Source organism: Martes martes (genome assembly GCF_963455335.1).
Source record: "Martes martes genome assembly, chromosome: 13".
In the NCBI taxonomy this organism is placed as follows: domain Eukaryota; kingdom Metazoa; phylum Chordata; class Mammalia; order Carnivora; family Mustelidae; genus Martes; species Martes martes.
The window spans coordinates 76,821,565-76,840,528 of record NC_137901.1 but is presented as its reverse complement, the minus strand read 5'-3'; the positions used below and the strand labels follow the sequence as shown (position 1 = coordinate 76,840,528).

The window sequence follows — 18,964 nt, the reverse complement described above, 5'->3', positions numbered from 1 at the left end:
TCCATAATAACAGGAAAATATATGAATTGTGGTATAATTCACAGGGTAGAACATTATACATTCATGAAAATGAGTGCAATAAGTAGGACACAACTTGAAAACAATACTGATTGTAAAAAGCAAGGTATAAGACCACATATTTTATCTTTACCACACTCAACTGTAAAAAAAAGTAAAAACAAACATGTTGTACAGTAAACCATTAATACATAGTAAATGTAAAACCCATTTTTTAAAAAGCAAGGGAATGCTAAATACAGAATTCATGACAGCAGTAGAGGGAGAACAGGTAGGAGGAGGGATCAAGGTGTACACAGGAGCTTCAAAAGAGTACTGGAAATCCTGTAGTTCTGTAGGTGGTTGGTGAGGCTCATGAGTGCTTATTATGTCTCATAACTTATATACACAGAGCAGATATTCCATATGATGTAAGAAGGAAAATACAGTATGAACCGATTCCTCTTTTTGTGTAAAAAATGATCTATAATTCCTACAACACCCAGAAGAGTTGCATGAAATTTTGCCATGAATTTTCTAGGTAGGTTAAATTTTAGGTAATGACAATTTTTTTATTACTTGAGATGTCTGATTTTTTTATGAACGTGTGTGTAATTAAACAATAGTCACAAGCATATGTATTTTTTAAAAGACCTGCAAAATGGATGCCTGGGTGGCTCAGTCAGTTAAGCGTCTGCCTTTGGCTCAGGTTATGATCCCAGGGTTCTGGGATTGATTTCAGCATTAGGCTCCTTGGTCAGTGAGGAGCTTGCTTCTCCCTCTGCCTGCCACTCCCCCTGCTTGTGCTCTCTCCCCCATTCTCTGACAAATCAATGAAATCTTAAAAGAAAAAAAAAGACCTGAAAAATATGCAACAAATTTAATGAGGCACTGGAAGAGGAATATGCGGTTTTCTTTTCTTCTCCTGTTCATCTGTATTTTCCAAAAATGCACCAATAATATATGTATTAGGGTTCTATAATCTCTTATCTGATACTCTTGTAGCCAGAGACGTTTCAGAAATCAGATTTTTTTTTCTTTTAGAAAGGCAACACAAAAACATGTATTAGGATTATGTAACATACCCTAACATCAAGCAGTATCCCATAATCAAACAGAAATATTTCTGCAACAGAGTGAAGAGTCACACTAAGAGGGATAAATAGATAATACAAAGAACTTCATGGGGCACCTGGGTGGCTCAGCCAGTTACGTGGCTGTCTTTAGCTCAGGTCATGATCCCAGGGTTCTGGGATCAAGCCCCACATCGGGCTCACTGCTCAGTGGAGAGCCTGCTTTCCCTCTCCCTCTGCCTGCCGCTCTGCTCTGCCTGCTTGTGCTCTCTGTCAAATAAACATAAAATCTTAAAAACAGCAACAACAACAAAAAACTTCACATCAGGTCTTTGGTTTTTTTGCCATCAGAAGAGGTTTAAATTAGGTTTTATCACCAAAAGAGTAGAATTGTTTAGTACACAGAACCAGAGAAGTAAGGCTTCCAATTCTGTCCCCACTGGGCCAACCGACTTGGAGCTTAGTCACTGGAGGCTGTGCACTCAGTTGAGAACAAGTAAAATAGCTGTTAAAGGAATATTTCATAATAGCAATAAATCAAAGCATTTCAAATTCTAAACTAAAAAACATTACTTTTCTCTTAATAAAGCTAAAGCTTTCAAGCACATTTCAAAAATGAAGAATAAACAAGTGTCAAACTAAAATATTTGGAGATTATCAAAATCATAATGTGTATCAAAAATTTGACATAGCCACCCAGTAAACTGTTGACCAAAGAAAGTACCACTCATGGTATTCTTTAATTCCACAATTGTGCACTGAGGACCTACAACTCATAAGGACTTAAAATTCAAATTCAAGTCCATGAACCCAACAAATGGGCCCTGGGTCCACATGATCACAAATACCAAGAGTTCCAAAGTTCAAAAAAGAGTTCAAAAGAATTCAAAAATGAATGCAATAGGATATATCATGTCAATTAGACAGTGACCTTGTCCTCTCAGTCAGAAAACCATTTACAGACTACAATACAAGAGCAAGTGAATTCCATTTAGAATAACTGCATGTAAATGCTCAGAAAAACCAGAACCATGGCTGATGGAACATTTGTTAGAACCTTAAGACATACAATAGTCAGCAATACTTAATGCAATGGTCAAGTATGGGGAAACTTTTTGTGTCTAATGTTGCATGTGCTCTTAAGATAGACTTTTTTTAATCCACTGTCACTGAAGCACTGATCAGCTATCTCCTTATCCCTAATCCACCTTTGTGGCAATGACATAGAACTGATCACCGACATCAAGGGGTCACCACTCAACTGCCTGCAGGGGCTAGGTAAATCATATAAACTAGTGATGTAGAGATTCAGGGTACAGCAACATAAAAGTGGTGGGCACTGAGGCAAACTAGAAAATATAAGCTATGGGTGAAGGCACTCAAGTATTAAGACACCTGACAAAATTCAGTCCCTCTAATAATAATCAAACGATTGACAGATACGCCTTCTATACAATGAATGGCCCATTCTAAAATCTCCTCTTGAAGTTTTAATTATATTTGCTGGCGCTAGATCCAGCAAATGCCAGCAGTCTCGAACAACAGTGTAAACTCATGGAACAGAGAATCCTGTTTATTCTGCCTTAGTTACTATACTGAAGCCCCAGCAGGCATAAAGTCAGTCATTAATTACAGAGATCAAATCTACAGCTTTATTTTGTCTAACCAAGTGAACTACTGTGGTCAGACAGTACAAGTACAAGAACAGGCCAAAAGAGACTCTGACCATCTAAGAATAATCAGAATAAGGACCAAATAGTAGTAGTTCTTTTATTTGCTGAGAACTACAGAACCTGGTGCATCCTTAATGATGAGGGAGACCAGTTTTTCTTCCTCCTGCTAACTAATCTCTACTCACAGACAAAAATCTGAGCTGTAAGGAGCTTGTCTCTATACCCCTCTGAAGACGCTCTCCCATGTTTAAAAAAAGAAAAAAACGCAGTAACAATATAAAACTGAAGAATTAGAAATACATGCTGATCAAGCACTCATCTGTTTTTCCTCAAGATACGGATCATTATGCTTGTGAGAAGAAATTCAGATCATAAGCTCTTACACCTCCATGATGGTGTTGTTCAATATGGCAGCTGCTAGCCACATGTAGCTACAGAGCTTCTGAAATGTAGCTAGCCTCAACTGAGAAGACTTTGTACTAAAAAATGTAAAATATCTTGTTAATAATTTTTGTATTGATTACATATAATCAATGATACAAATATTTGATACACTGGATTAAATCAACTATATTATTAAAATTAATTTCATGTGTTTCTTTTTACTTTTTAATGTGGCTACTAGAATACTATAAATGACATAGGTGCTTTATATTGTATTTCTATTGGACAGTGCTAAGCCCAAAAAGGTCATATTTTACAACTCCTCTAGTGATTATCTTCCTGGCAAAGAATAGATATGGAGGACTCCCCACCCCACCCCCCAAAACAACCCAACAACTTCAGTCATTAAACCAGTCACAGTCCCAAGACTACTGGGATACAGCAGGCTGCCAGAGTAATCTGGGCATTCACTTACCCAAAAATAAAGAATTCATGTAACAATCATCTGAGGTTAATTTCTTCCTAAATGATTCTAGCATGTAAATTAAAGAAGGAGTAGCCTGAAGAAAAATCTGTGAGACAAAAAAAATTTTTTCCTAATGCTAGATTTTTTAGGTAACTAAAACTGAAGCATGACTTTAGTACTACACTGTTAAGTACAAAGAGATTTAACATTTTATTTTTTATTTACTTATTTTACAAACAAATTTGTAACCATTGCTTTTATCCTATATAAACCCTTCAATATAAACATTACAGAAGTAAAAACCACTTCACACTCATTAGACTGGCTATAATAAAAAACATGAACAATGACAAGTGTTGGTAAGGAGGTGGAGAAATTAGAACCCTCACACATTACAGATAGGAATGTAAAATGGTACAGATGTTTTGGACAACAATCGGCAGTTCCTCAAAATGTTCAACACAGAAAAACCCTATGAGCCAGCAATTCCACTCCTAGATATTTACCCAAGAGAAATGTAAACATACATACATCTGTACAAACGCTTTTACACAAATGTTCATAGCAACATTATTCATAATAGCAAAAAAAAAAAAAAAGGAACCAACCATCACCTGAGAACAGATAAGTAGAATGAGGTATATCCGTACAATGGAATATATCTGGCAATGGAAAGGAATGAAGCACTAGTACATACCACATGGATGAACCCTGAAGACAGGAGACTGAGTGAAAGAAGTCAAAAGACCACATATTGTACTATTCCATTTATATGAAATAGGCAAATCCATAGAAACCAAGAGTACATTACTGGCTGCCAGGGGCTGGAGAGAAGCGGGGGAAAGAGAGTAATTGCTAATGGGTACAGAGTTTCACTTGAGATGAAAAAAAAATTCTAAAATTGATTGTGGCGATGGTTGCATAACTCTGTGAAAGTTACCAAAGACCACTAGATTATACACTTTAAATGAGTGAATTGTATGTTATGTGACTTATATCTCAAAAAAGCTTTCTTAAGAATAGATAGAAATAGATAGAAAACATTAACAGAAAATAAAACATTAAAGTCAAAACCTGAATGCTACAGAAGGGACCTATATGAAATCGGACTATATGATACACTTCATTTTAGAATAGAATGAAAATGTGACAACTAGTCATACGAAAGCAAAGAGGGAACTTCACTTGCGGTTGATTGCATTACTGGCCCTGATTCCTCACTCCTCCTGCAATCTACTCCTTAGCCCTGTGATTCTGCAGCTACTCCCACAAATGGGCAAGGCTTAGTTTTGTGGCTCCTTGTCTTTGGTTTTCCCCATATGACTTGCTTTGGTTGAAAGAATGACCCAGAAATGTCATGTATGCCAGTTCTGAGTGTAAGTCTTGTAGGTTTCCACCTGCCTTCCTATGCTTCTGCCAACTGTCATGAGAAGAACTTCCCCTAGGTTCTGCTGTCCATTCAGTCTAGGCCTCAAAATAAATACACATGAAGCAGAGCTACCCAGCTGACATACAGATCTGAAGTTGACCAGACAACCTGCAGACAGCTATTTTAAGCCACTAAATGTGGGGATAATTTGTTATACAGTATTAAGATGGCAACAGCTAATCAATATAGTAACCAATACTCCCACTGTATTCTGAAGAGGTTCCATAAATTAAACAGTGATGATCACGGCAGATCTCGCCTAACATTCTGCACAATGATACTTTAAATTACTTAGCATAAAGAGTGAGCTACTGACCTCAAGTGATATTTGATGCTTGTCCCCTTGAGCTCTTAAACTGGAAGTTGAGAGCAACATACTTTCCCATCTTACTAATTTTACTTTTTTAAGGGTTATTTTTTTAAAAAATCAAATACAAAATATTTATTTATTTGAAAAAAATTGGGGGCGGGCACCTGGGTGGCTCAGTTGGTTAAGCGTCTGTCTTCAGCTCAGGTCATGATCTCAGGGTCCTGGGACGGACTGAGCACCACACTCAGCTCCCTGCTCAGCAGAGTCTGCTTCTCTTTCTCCCGCTTCCCCCGCTTGTATGCTCTATCAGATATTTAAAATCTTTAAAAAATTTTAAAAAACTTTTTTTTTTTTCAGATGGGGAAGAGGGACAGAGGGAGAGAGAGAGAGAGAATCTTAAGCAGGCTCCATGCCCAGTGAGGAAACCGACCCTGAGATCACGACCATAGTCAAAATCAAGAGTCACCTGATCGACTGAGCCACACAGGCGCCCTGGAATAATATTTATTTAAATAAACTATGTGTCAAACCACTGAGAATAAACACACAAACAAAATGTAGTCATGTCCTCAATACTTCAAAAGGAAACAAATAAGGAAATAAATAACTGAAAGAGGTAAGCACAGTGTACTAAGGGAACACCAAAAAAGGTCCTCCAGGAACAATGAAGAAGACACACTTTCAAAAAAAATTTTATATGTAGAAAATCAACAGGACTTACTGACTTGTTTGATGAGGGTTAAGAATGTCTCCAAGGTGGGGCACCTGGGTGGCTCAGTGGGTTAAGGCCTCTGCCTTCAGCTCAGGTCATGATCCCAGTGTCCTGGGATCGAGCCCCACATCGGGCTCTCTGCTCAGCAGGGAGCCTGCTTCCTCCTCTCTCTCTCTCTGCCTGCCTCTCTGCCTACTTGTGATCTCTGTCTGCCAAATAAATAAAATGAAATCTTAGAAAAAAAAAAAAAAAAAAAAAAGAATGTCTCCAAGGTCTCCAGATGGCAACTCAGTAAGTCTACCCTGAAGCACAAAGCTGGATTTGCAGGCCATTTGCACCTCTGCCACATGATGACTCTCATTGACTTTCCTATTCTAGGAGCTGGCTATCTTTTCCATTTGCTCGCATTATTTGAGCTTCCTGATGCTTGAGTCTCTAACCTTAACCTTGTTTCTAAGGTCCAATCACATCTGCTATTCACGGCTCTCTCCTACTTCTACTTGTTATTCTCTTTTGTTCTAAGTTTGTTCTAATATATCACCTTTAGGTCTATAGGTTATTTTCACCATTGCACAGCATGCAAAGATACAATACAAAAACAAACTTCTAATCCCCCAAACTTCTGGTTTATGTCTATTCAGAAGACCAGTTGATTTAATTCTGACCTAAGACTGAGGCACTGCTGCAGCTATGAAATTTAAAATATGCATGCACTAGGCCAAGAGATTTTTTTAAATTGCCCTTTCTGAATTATAATTATTAAACAAGAGAAAAGAAATGAGTTAAAAGAGAAAATACTTAGAAATGGGGAAAAAAATGAAGGCAAAATAAGTTTCTATTTTTAAAATATTTTTAGCTCCTTAAAACAAAAGCTTAAAATATAGGAGTATGAATTTCTGAAATTGTAGCAAGAGAGACAGAAAATGTTAAATTGCTCAGAAGCTACTTTCCATATTGCTTATTTCTCCTCATACCTTAAAGGAAATTTCCTGCAAAATATTTCATTTGAGCACAAGATTGAAACTTTTCCCTAATTACCACCCCGCCCCGCAGCACAAAAAAGGCAGAGCTTTTCCCCTTTAAAAAAATAATATATGTCACAAAGTGCCTGTTTGGGAGATAAAAGTATTAATAAGTTGGTAGCAGTTGGTCTGTGGTCAGGTTGAAGATGATGAGGTAAGTGAAGATGATGACTCTAAAGAGCCTGTGGTCCTCTGTAAATGTCTCCCTCATGTGTTCCGTTCAGGGGCTGAGCCACTTTCTCTTCTCAAGGTGCTGTGTGGATATTAGTACATTAGGCAAAATCCGGCCACAACCCTTGACCCAACTTAACAGTAACAATTTTACTTTAGTATTTTCTTCCAAGAGTTGTGAAATGTTAGGTAAGTATTCTCTCTTCTATGTGTCCTGTATATTCTAAATCCAGCACCTGGCAAATTTCACCTCCAAAATACTCAATCTTTAAAAAAAGGAAAATCTGCGGGGCGCCTAGGTGGCTCAGTCATTGGGCATCTGCCCTCAGCTCAGGTCATGATCCTGGGGTCCTGGGTTCAAGCCCCGCTTCAAGTTCCCTGCTAGGTGGGAAGCCTGCTTCTCCCACTCCCCCTGCTTGTGATCCCTCTCTTGCTGTGTCTCTCTCTGTCAAAATAAATAAAATCTTTAAAAAAAAAAAAAAAAGGAAAATCTCAGCCTCTACTATGTGTAGGTCCTTACACCTAAAATCAGTCATTTTGATCCTATGCTTACAGAATTCATGCAGGGTGGGAAGACAGTCACGTAAGTATACTCAATACAAGGTCAGAAAAATCATAAAAGGGCTGCCACATCACAGGATCAGAAAAAGAACTACAGGCATCAGAAGAATATTTCTTCTGGGCGAATCAGAAGGTTCTGTAACAAAGAGGACAGCATTTCAGCAGTACCTTGAAAGATGCTTTGGACTTACATATTTAGAGACTTGGGAGAAAGACTAACCAGGTATAGGAGTCACCTTAAATAAAAGGGGAAATGATGAGTAACCCAGTTTGGCAGAAATAACAAGCATTTTAAAGAAAATACAGGGAAGTAGGGTTACAAGGCAAGACTGTTTCGAAAGTCAGACCAAAGAGGTTGGATTTTACACTGATACAATTAAACACACACACATACACACACACACACACACACACACACACACAAAACAGGAAACAAGACCTTCAAAAGCAATACAAACTGAACTAGTGGCAATACAAACACAAGAGAAGCAAAGAGCAAATGTATACACATACCCCATTAAGTTCCCTTCAAAACTCCTAACTGAAATCCGTGATTAAAATAAACAAATAAAAATCTCTAAATTTAAACTACAGTTAAAAACAGCAAAGTCTTTCCAAGATCAATTTCTCCTCCTCTCTAGCTTCAAATACACAATTCTCTCCCCTTATCAAAAAAAAAAAAGAAAGAAAGAAAAGAAAAGAAAAAAAAAAAAAAAACAGAAGACTACGGCCCTGTCTATATCAAGCATCCTATCTTCTTTATGTCTTTCTCATCTTATCTTGCCAACAAATGGCCCAGACCCAAAGGATGCTTTTATTTCTTCATTACCCTGACCTAATCTGCCTTTCACCCTCACTACTCTGATCTTTATTAGTGCACTTTCACTAATGACTTCCTTTGCAAATTCAACAGCCTGTTTTTTCTTCATTCTCTTTGAACCCCGTAGCCTTTTACACTCTTGTCCCCCAAAATTCTCCATGCCTTTTCTTTCATCACTGTTGAGCCTTACTAATTATCCTACTTCTGATGGAGCTTCCTCTGACTCCTCTTCTTTCTCCCATTTCTCAACTGTGAGGTTTCCCAAGCCTCAACTTCCAGGCCTCAGAACTACTCTCTCCTCACAGTGGTCCCAGGTGGCATTTCTGTAACAAGCCTAGACTTGAGTCCCTATAAAACTTACATTTGAAAATATTTTTAAGATATCTGCCCTTAATACTTTTAAGGTACTGACGCTTGCACTAATCAATGCAGAGGGAAGAGAATTCAATCTCTGAAACTAATTTTTTAAAAGATTTTATTTGAGAGAGAGCGAGAGCATGCAGAGGGAGAGAAAGGAAGAAGCAGACTCCCTGCTGAGCAGAGAGCCAAACACAGGGCCTTCATCCCAGGACCCTGAGGACCAAGCCACCCCATGTGCCCCTAAAACTAACCTTTACCTCTAACAGTATTTTTGCAAGCACTTTTGAGAAATACATGTAAATTGGGGGGAGTTTACAAGTCAGCAGAGCTTATAGTGAAAGGTTTAAAAGTTAAGGCTGTCAGACAAAGCCCCAAGATTTACAAGTTTGGAAAGTAAAGCTAGACAACTTGGGCAAAAATTAAGACAAGAAAACAACAAAGTCAAGCACTGTACTTCAGTCAAAATGTCTGTATAACCAAATTAAAGAAACAATTAAAACATTGCTGCATATGTCCTATTTAGGTCAAGAGTGAAGCCAAAGTCTGAGGCCCTCAGATGAGGGGGAAGTGGGTGTGCCTGGAATAAGTAGTGTGGAGTAAGGAAACAGGTAAGAGACTGCTAACAGCCCGTCCTTGGGCGTTTTAGGGTATGAGTATCCTGTGCATTCCAAAGAAAACCAGGAAAAGACTAGGATTATCTACATCATTGTCCTCTTCCCTCATCTGAGTATATTATGAAGGAAATTGCCTTCTAAGATCAAAATAAAACTTACATGAAAAAACTTATTTTTGTAAGTTTTATTCAATTCACAATTTTTCTTTTTTATTTTTGGACTATGAAATGTGACTAAAAGAAGATGGCCTTATAGCACATTTCAAAGGCAACTATATTAATCAATGAAAATTTGCAAACTATTCTCCTCCTTTTTATATGGCATTATTTGGATATCCTCAAAAGAATTCTCAGAATGGACATCTCAAAGTTTAAAGGCTGGTTATATTATGAAATGAGAAAAATCATTTCTGTAGTGAGGAATTCTGTACTTGGAACCTGTCTGGATGTAGCAATGTAGAGCACAAATAGCTTGTTTTTATATTTCACTTAGTAACTTACAAAGCATTTGCACATGTATTATCTCACTGAATCCTTGCAACAACTCTTCAGAGTAGGACAGGCATAACCTCGGTACAGAATACAACACTGTGACTCAAAGACAAGACTAGGATCACAGTTCATCAGAGATAGAAATCACCCTCAAAGAAAAAATTTCCCAATTCAAAGAAACCAGAACAGAATTAGATCCTCGTATTTTAGAATTTCGATTTCAAACAAAAATTTAATCAGTGGAATTGGCAGAACTGAATACTTCTTAAGCAACCAATTATATTCAATATAATTCACAAACACAGAAAAACCAAGTAGAGCACATCTCTACTTTAGCACACTTTGGGTTTTTATCCCTTAGCGGTTCTTCACTATCAATACCAGAACTCCAAAATAGAGATTATCAAGTCTCCTTACCAAATTAGGGTGACACCCAAAAACCAAGAAATGGGATTTTCCATTAGGTCTCTATTAGGCTAATATATATTAATTGATTGGCCTAATACCTTAAAAATATTTTCTAACCTAACTTTTCACAGGTGCTCAATCTAGTCTAATCACAGCTAATGCATGGGTCTGTTTTAAGCTGTGGCCCTAGTGAGACCTATTAATAAAATCTGGGAGGTAAGAATTCATTGTGAGGACCCTGGGGACTAACCATAGATTTTCCCTATAAAACTGAATTTGGTACCTGGAGCCCCTCTAGACACCTAAGAGATTAAAATTACAGAGGAAGAGCATTCTACCTCTAACTTTTTAAGTGAGGATTGGAAAATATTACAGAAACTTGTTGCGAAGTTGTAAAAATTTATTGATTTATACATTCAACATATAAAACCACTATTTTCCTTTAACTCCCAAGAAGCAACCATTAAACTCCAGAAAATATATTCTAGAATTTAACAAATCAAATCATACTTATGGCTCTACTGCTAGGGACAGCAATCACATAAAGTTCAGATGTCAAATGTAGCCAAGAGTATTTGGCTAGACACCCTCCTCTTAGAACATCCCCTGATTTTCCAAAAGATGATTTGGTGAAACATGAGAATGATAAAAACTAAGTTATTAATGTTGAAGTAAAATACAGTTACACAGAGCTCCATAACACCTAATTCATGGCATTTGTCATCTCTAAAATAAATGGTCACATAGAAATCTGTTCTAAGAAATGCATGGACATTAGGCATTTTAATTCATAACACCACTTGGGAAATTAAAAGCTGATATGGTTACAGACTCTCCAGCTTCCCTCTCCCCCATCCCCAGGCTTCATAAGAAACCCTGAGGGAAATGATTTCAGTACAAATTTCTGGTCTTAGTTTTGGTTAATTTCAGTCTGAATCACGCATCACCAAACCATTATTATACCACCTTAACTATAAGCAAAACATGTTTTAAAAGTGAGCAAATCTAAAGTCTATAATGCTAGACATACATTTTTTTTTAAAGATTTTATTTATTTATTTGTCAGAGAGAGAGACAGAACGAACAAGCAGGCAGAGTGGCAGGCAGAGGCAGAGAGAGAAGCAGGCTCCCTGCCGAGCAAGAGCCCGATGTGGGACTTGATCCCAGGACCCTGGGATCACGACCCGGGCTGAAGGCAGTGGCTTAACTGACTGAGCCACCTAGGCATCCCAAGACACACATTTTCAACTAAATAGTTTCTCTCTGAAAAACCTGCATAAGGGGGCGCCTGGGTGGCTCAGTGGGTTAAAAACTTGCATAAGATGCAAAGACCACAAGATACAAAGAACAGATATGTTCATCAACAGATACAATGATACACAACAGTAATTGCATGGAAGTGACTTCCATAAAGTTCAAGAGATCTGTGTTATTTCTCATTCTCAGGTGTAGCACTATTTGCAAATACCCAGCAGGATAAAGCCCATTATCATCACAGTTTATTACCTCAATGTAATGCAATCCTTAGAGTAGATCTTAGGATACTTAGCCCAGGGGGAAGCATTCTCATTCATTTGTTCAGTAAATATTTACCAGCTACCCACTACAAGCCAGGCACTGAAGAGAGTACCCAAATAGAAAGATTCTTACCCCTGTGTAACTTTTAGTTTGTTTATTGTCTGTCAACCCTTAGAGACACACACAAGATGAGACCATGAAGAGCATACTGAGGAACCTGGATTTTATTCCAAGTATGACCACTGAAGAGTTTTAAGCAGAGGACAGGCACAATCTAAGTTAAACTGTCAGAAGACCACTCAGAGGTGCCTGAGTGTCTCAGCTGGTTAAGCGACTGCCTTCGGCTCAGGTCATGATCCTGGAGTCCCGGGATCAAGTCCTGCCTTGGGCTCCCAGCACCATGGGGAGTCTGTTTCTCCCTCTGACCTTCTCCGCTCTCTCTCTCAAATAAATAAATAAAATCTTTTTTAAAGAAAAGTCCACTGAGGAGAATGGCCATCACATGGAGAATGGGGAGAGGGAGACCCAGTGAGGAGGCTAACAGGGAACTCAAGCAAAAGATGGGCTGGCTTAGAAGGAGTGATTGTGGAAATGGAAGTAGACAGATTCAGTGACAGAATCTTCATATTAAACAGTCTTGACTTTGAGCCCTTTCACCATTTACATGTTATTTGGTAAGTTACTTAAATTCTTTGAGCCTCAGTTTCCTTACTTAGCAATTCTTTAAAGCCCTAGCACCCAGAAAACACACAATAAAACATTATGATACTACTCTGGCAACAAAATTCATCTCGATGAAGTTAACATGTACTTATTTCCTTTTCTTTCTACACCAATATTAATCGTAACGTAAATCATTTTTACCATCAAGACTGAAGTACTGCACTGACTCCATCAAGAGAGAAGTTCCTTAAAAAAAAAAAGAGAGACAAGTTCCTGTTTTCCACAGAACTTTTGCTAAAATAGCACTCACAAATATATATTGAGCAAGGTGTTTTTCTCAAATTAATAAAAATCTAGTTTGCACCTTCTATTTGTATTTTCACATGAGTTCTTTTACTTCCTCAGTATACAAGTAAAAAGAACACAAGATGAATCTTGTGGGTACATGGTGATAAAGACTGTGGTGTTACTACCAAATATTTTAATTTAATTTGTCAATAGCTTTTATTTAAAACTTTATTAAGGATGGCATTTCTCATTCTTAAGCACTGTGACACCAGGAAACTAAGTTACCAAAAGCTCTCTTTTATAAGTACAAGGATTTTAACAAATACTCATCTATCTGTAGCTTTCCCTTACACTTAAAATATTCTTTCAACAAAGGAAGAACCACCCTCAAAACCTATCATATTCAGTCAGCGTGTTTTAAATAGAAGCTATGGGCAAGACAATGTGCTAAGTATATGGGAGGACAAAGGGTAGTGTAACTGTCCTTTCCCTCAAGGAGTTTACAATCTAATGAAGAAGCTAAGTATTCACACAAGTAAAGGAAGGAAAGATGCAGACAGACTACAAGTATCCAAAACAAAGAGATCACTTTCAGTTGGGGTGTTCAGAAAATGCTTCTCAGCTACGTGGAATTTCAGGTGAACTTTGGGTAATGGGATTTTGATAGAATTTGCTGGAAGAAAGTGTGAAGAGGAAAACAACTTTCGAAGACAAGAATTTTGTTTTTCAGAGTTGGTGCCCAGCCATTTTACAGTTATGATTATCTGTAATCACACCCAGAGTCTGGACATTTAGATAATGATTTGAGTTTAGGTGGCCCACAAGTCCCTACCTTGCTTTTCCCCAGGGCACCTTTAAAAATAACCTCTAGAAGTTAAGACCCCCAATTACTGACCTCCACCTCCATCATCTTATAAGTAATAGGTGTTTGCTACCCTACTCTGTATCTCCTGTTTGTGACCTGGGACAGAGGACTGCCCTTTCCCTGGCTCACTGAGCCCCACGGTTTCAGTTACCAGGGTCAACCAGTCTAGAAGCAGATGATCCTCCTCCTTACGTATTGTCCTTAGGTCGATAGTAGCCTAACACTACGTCACAATGCCTATGTCATTCATCTCACTTCATCTCATCACATAAGCATTTTATCATCTCATATTGTTACAAGGGTGAATACAGTACAGTAAGATATTTTGAGGCCATGTTCACATAACTTTTATCACAGTGTATTGTTGTAGTTGTTTTATTATTTGTTATTAATCTCTTACAAGGCCTAAATTACAACTTGAACTTTACCACAGGCATGTACATATAGAGAAAACATAGTATGTATAGGGTTCGATACTACCCTCAACCTCAGTCATCCACTGGGATCCTGGCATGTAAACCCCACAGGTAACGGGGGCTAATGTACTTCCACTGTATGGGTGTACTGAAACTGCATCTTCAACTGCAATGACCCCTTGGATTTCCCTTCCCCAAAGTGGGAGCTCAGATGCTGAGAAAGCTACCTGCCAACTACCCGAGTGTCTTGTGCCCTCTCATCCATCAGGTCATAATCTACATATTCTTAATTCAGCACACCCATTCTGGCTTCTCAACACAGAAAGCAAGCACGAGAAACCAGAAAACTGCATGAACATGTGTATTAGTTTTCTTAAATTAACTTTTTATTATGAAAAATGTAAACATGGCAATAAACCTCCAAGTACTCATCACTAAGCTTCAACAATCACCACCTCATGGCCAATTTTGCTTTATAATTTACATATCATTATATGAAAATCCTGGGGCACGTGGCTGGCTCAGTCAGTGGACCTTTTGACTCTTGATCTCAGGATTGTGTGTTCAAGCCCCATTTACGTGTAGAGACTCTAAAAACAAAATCTTTAAAAAAAAAGAAAAGAAAATCCCAAGGAACCTATTTTCATTCTTCTAACACCTACTTTCTACATTCTTCACTGACTTCATCCTCAGACAAATCTATACTGCCACAATAGTCACCACAAGGTTGATTTTCCTAAAGGCCACATACAAATGAGTGAAGTACAAGTCTGTTAAAAAAAAAAAAAAAATCAACTCCTATTTACATGAACCAAAGGAACAGTGACAAAGATACTGCAAAACGAGAGATAATCCAAAGCTCAGTTCACATGTACTTTTGGAATACCTTTTCCACACTTTTATTACAAGGAGAATAAAAACAATGATGTGGGAATCTGTGTCAAACAAAATAAAGCATCACAGGTGAAGTATCTTGGACAAATCACTTGGTCTCCTCAGCCTAAGCTTCCTCCTCCATAAAACAGAATGGTCACCTACCTCAGGGACTGGTGAGAATTAAATGTGCACCTTACATGGATAATTACCTACGGTAACTATCAAAATGCTGCTTGGTTTCCCAATCCTCCCTCCTCAAACACCTCCCTCTCTCAAGATGCTGTAAAAACTTTCACCATCTCAAAACTTGCTAAAGGTGGCAGGCTAATAACCATTCTGATTTCAAGAAGCTTCTTTGCCTATAAAGCAAAAGCAGCTAAGATTGAAGTATTTCAGAAGGATAAATATTATAAAATACCAAACTTCACAAAGTAGTCCCCCCCTTCACTAGTAGAGCTGTCCAACATCAGTGTGGCCAAAATATCCAGCAAAACATGCTCACTTTTCCCACTTCTTGGCCCCTGTGTTTACCCCTTCAACCACCCAGTCTCTGTATGGTACAGTAAAAGCAGAATGGCAGCCATCAGAACTCTCAGCTGTCAGTGTTAAGAGCTCAAGATGAGTTAGTTAAGTTAGTTACGGAACTTAATTTGGTCCATAAGAAAGCTCAAACTGTGATCTTGTGTTCCATTAATACCTGCTAAGGAGAGACAGCTCACTGCTCCTCAAAACTATCCAATTAGTTAACACTTTTAAAAATACATTTGCAGTCACAACTGTTCACCGATGTTTTAATTCTTCTTTTAGTGTTACTTTTTGCAGACTCTCAGTTATCTTCTATTTGAGCACTGAAGTTCCCTTTTGAATTATCATCTTCCATCACTAACCCCCTTTTCCTATGTGAAGACACAATGAGTTCCTGACTTACCTATCGTAACCTCAACCACCACAAAACATCTACTCCGTTAAAGCCCTCTACCTAAAACCATTCTTTATTTTCATGTATTACCCATTTCTTTGCTGTTTCCCTAACTATAATGTAATAAAATGCAACACTTTACAGTTTGCCATGTGCTTTGTAAAGTTATTCATTTAATCTTTACAACCTATGAAAAAGGCAATTCCCTATTTAATAGGTAAGGGAAAGGGAATGGAGAACTTACTATCGTGCCCAGTTATAAAGCAAGTCAGTGATGAACAGGACTTCCAAACAAAGTCTTCAAACTCCGAAAGCCATGCTCTTCCCAACTGTGTTTTTTTCTAACAAGGGAAAGCAGTACAACTCCGTCCCAAATCACGTTTGCTTCGAAGAGTAAAACCATCTTCAAACAATCTCTCTAGATTGCAACCAGATTTCCCATCCCACACCTACCATCCCATTTCTTCCTTCCTTAACCTCCAGTTATTACTTCCTCCCCACTGTCCAGTTTCCACTCTTCAAGGAAACTATCATCATCCTTCAACCCCTCCTGGAAATATTCTACCTGCACATGCTAAAGGGAGGCCTCTAAGCCCCCTCTCCCCAAACATTGCACTCCCTTCTCAGGATAGGTAAGTTCTCACTCCATAAGCTGCAGAGTACACTTCTCAATCCTTAACAAACTATTTAATAACTTTAGAAGTCCCATAAAAATGGACATAACTCGCAGATCTTCCATCTTCATACTTGAACCAGGGCAGCAGGCCACTTTAAATTCTGAAGAACAGAGTACCAATCCTCACAAATATTCTACTCATGCCCCACTGCCACCAACGACTTCCTTTCCAGAACGTGGTTATCCAAACAGGATCCCCTTCCAACCTCTTCACGAGGGACTCCCCTCCATGGTTCCCAAGACGCTCCTTCCGCGGTTTTCCTTCGGTTACACCCGAGCCTCTGCCCACCTTACCAACTCTCCCTTCACTCGCCAGCCAGGTGCTAATAACCAGCGGCCCCCAGTTAGACGGCTCCTCCTCTCTCACAACTTCCAAGTTCAGACTCTTATCACCTGTTTTTCCCACCAGCTTCCCCGCAGCCCGATGGCCCACCCTTGCCCCGGCCCGCCTCTGCCCACCCCTTCAATCCTCCTGCCCAGAAGCCACCCCCTCAAGTCAGTTCCGGGGTGCCCACGGGATTCAACTTCCCATCCGTGGGTTTCCCACCTTTGGGGTCATGCTCCCCTTCTCCATCACCTGCTCCGCCCATGACCAGATGACATCCGCCGCGGCCGCCGCCGCCTCCATCCCTCGTCTTGGACTCTGGGTCCCCGGGCGCTGACCGCCCGCCACGAGGGCCAGCCGCCCCCTCTGGTGGGGACGAGGGGGGCGTGCACCCCCAATCCGCGCCCCCCCCAACGCGCACCTGTTCCTCCTCCTCCTCTCCCCCACCCCCCCCCGGCCGCGCCGGCGCCCCGACCCCCACCTGCGCCGCGCCCCGGCCTCCCAAGCCCCGCACTCACCACGAGTAGGTCTGCTCCGCCATGGCGCTGACTCTCGTGGGCTCCGCTGCAGGCTCTGTCCGGGCCCGGCGGCGGCGGCGCGGGAACGAACGGGCGGCGGGCTCGCTCGGGCCGGGAGCGGAAGGCGCGGCCGCGGCCCGGCGCTCGCTCGCTCGCTGGCTCGCACGGCGGGCGGGCCGGGAAGGCGTCTGGCGGGGAGAGGCCGGGCTCCGAGGCGGCCCCGCTCCCTGGGCCCCGGGGCGGGGCGGGCTCCGCTCTCGGCCTCCCTCACCGGCGGCGGCGGCGGCGGCTCCGCTGCGGCTCTAAACCCAACATGGCGGCGGCGGCGGCGGCGCTGAGAACAAGGGGGCCCCGGGGCGGGCGAGCAGCGAGAGGGCCCCGCGCTCACTGCGCGCTGGGCCACCGGAGCGCCGCGCTCGAGCGGCGGCGGCGGCGGCCGGGGGACATGGCCGGCGGGCGGAGGCGGCGGCGGCTGAGGGGGGCGCTAGGCGGTGAGGCGAGGCCGCTCGGCTCACACCCGCTGAGGGGAGGAGAGGAGGGGGCGGGGGCCAGCTTTGGCCCCGCGCGGGTCACGTGCCCAAAACACGCTCACGTGACGCGCGCGCCCCGCCCCTCGCGCCGGGCCCTTGCGCGAGACGTCGGTTTGCTGGTTCGAGGCGACTGTTGCTCGCACAGCTTCTTGCAGTTGGGCCGCCTTCCGCCGCTTGGTGCCGCCTCCTCCGCACGCGGAGCAGTAGCCTCAGGCCCCCTCCCCTTCCCCTTTCAGGGGGCTGCAGCAACCAGCCAATCAGGAGCCCCGATGCGGGTCCGCTGGCTGCCACTCAGCTGTCAGTCGTCAATCAACAGTGTGCGGGCCAAGCGTCCCCCAACTGTCAGTCAACCTGTCAGTCAGTAATCAGATCGCTGCATCCCTTGGTTCGTTTGTTCCTTGGTTCATTCATTCGTCTAGCAAACGTTCCATGCAGCCAACTTTTATTGCGCCAGGCTCTGTGCCAGGGCCTCAGGGTGACAACTCGAATACCCCATACTTGCCTTCATTTAATCAATCAATAGATATTTATTGGGCACAAACCACGTATCAATTGATTCTGCTGTATCTCTGCCCTCCAGGAGCTTACATTCTAGAGGTAGAGACATAGTCCAGGCCAACATATAGGTGAAGATAATTTCAGATGCTAAGTTTCATGAAGCTGATAACTCCAGATAATGGGGCAGAATATGTATGAATGGTCAAGGAAGGCCTAGCTGAGGAGATGACATTTGATCTGACACCTGAAGGATGAGAAGGAACTGGTCATGCAGGAGCAAAAAGCTCAGGGAACCGCCCATCGGCATGACTGGAGGCAGGCACGAAGCAAACGTAATAGGGCTAGACCGGAGACCAACAGAGTGAATCTGGGGCATAGGAG

General features: G+C 41.2%; 1 protein-coding gene across 1 annotated transcript in view; it reads right to left on the bottom strand.

Annotated features, from left to right (window-relative positions):
* Positions 1-18,084, bottom strand: part of SPPL3 (signal peptide peptidase like 3) — a 135,108-nt gene extending 117,024 nt beyond the window's left edge. The window contains exon 1 of the mRNA XM_080820903.1: positions 17,556-18,084. Coding sequence (XP_080677029.1) covers positions 17,556-17,578 — 23 coding nt within the window. The 5' untranslated portion in view covers positions 17,579-18,084. The remainder of the gene's footprint in view (positions 1-17,555) is intronic.
* Between the last annotated feature and the right edge of the window lie 880 nt (positions 18,085-18,964).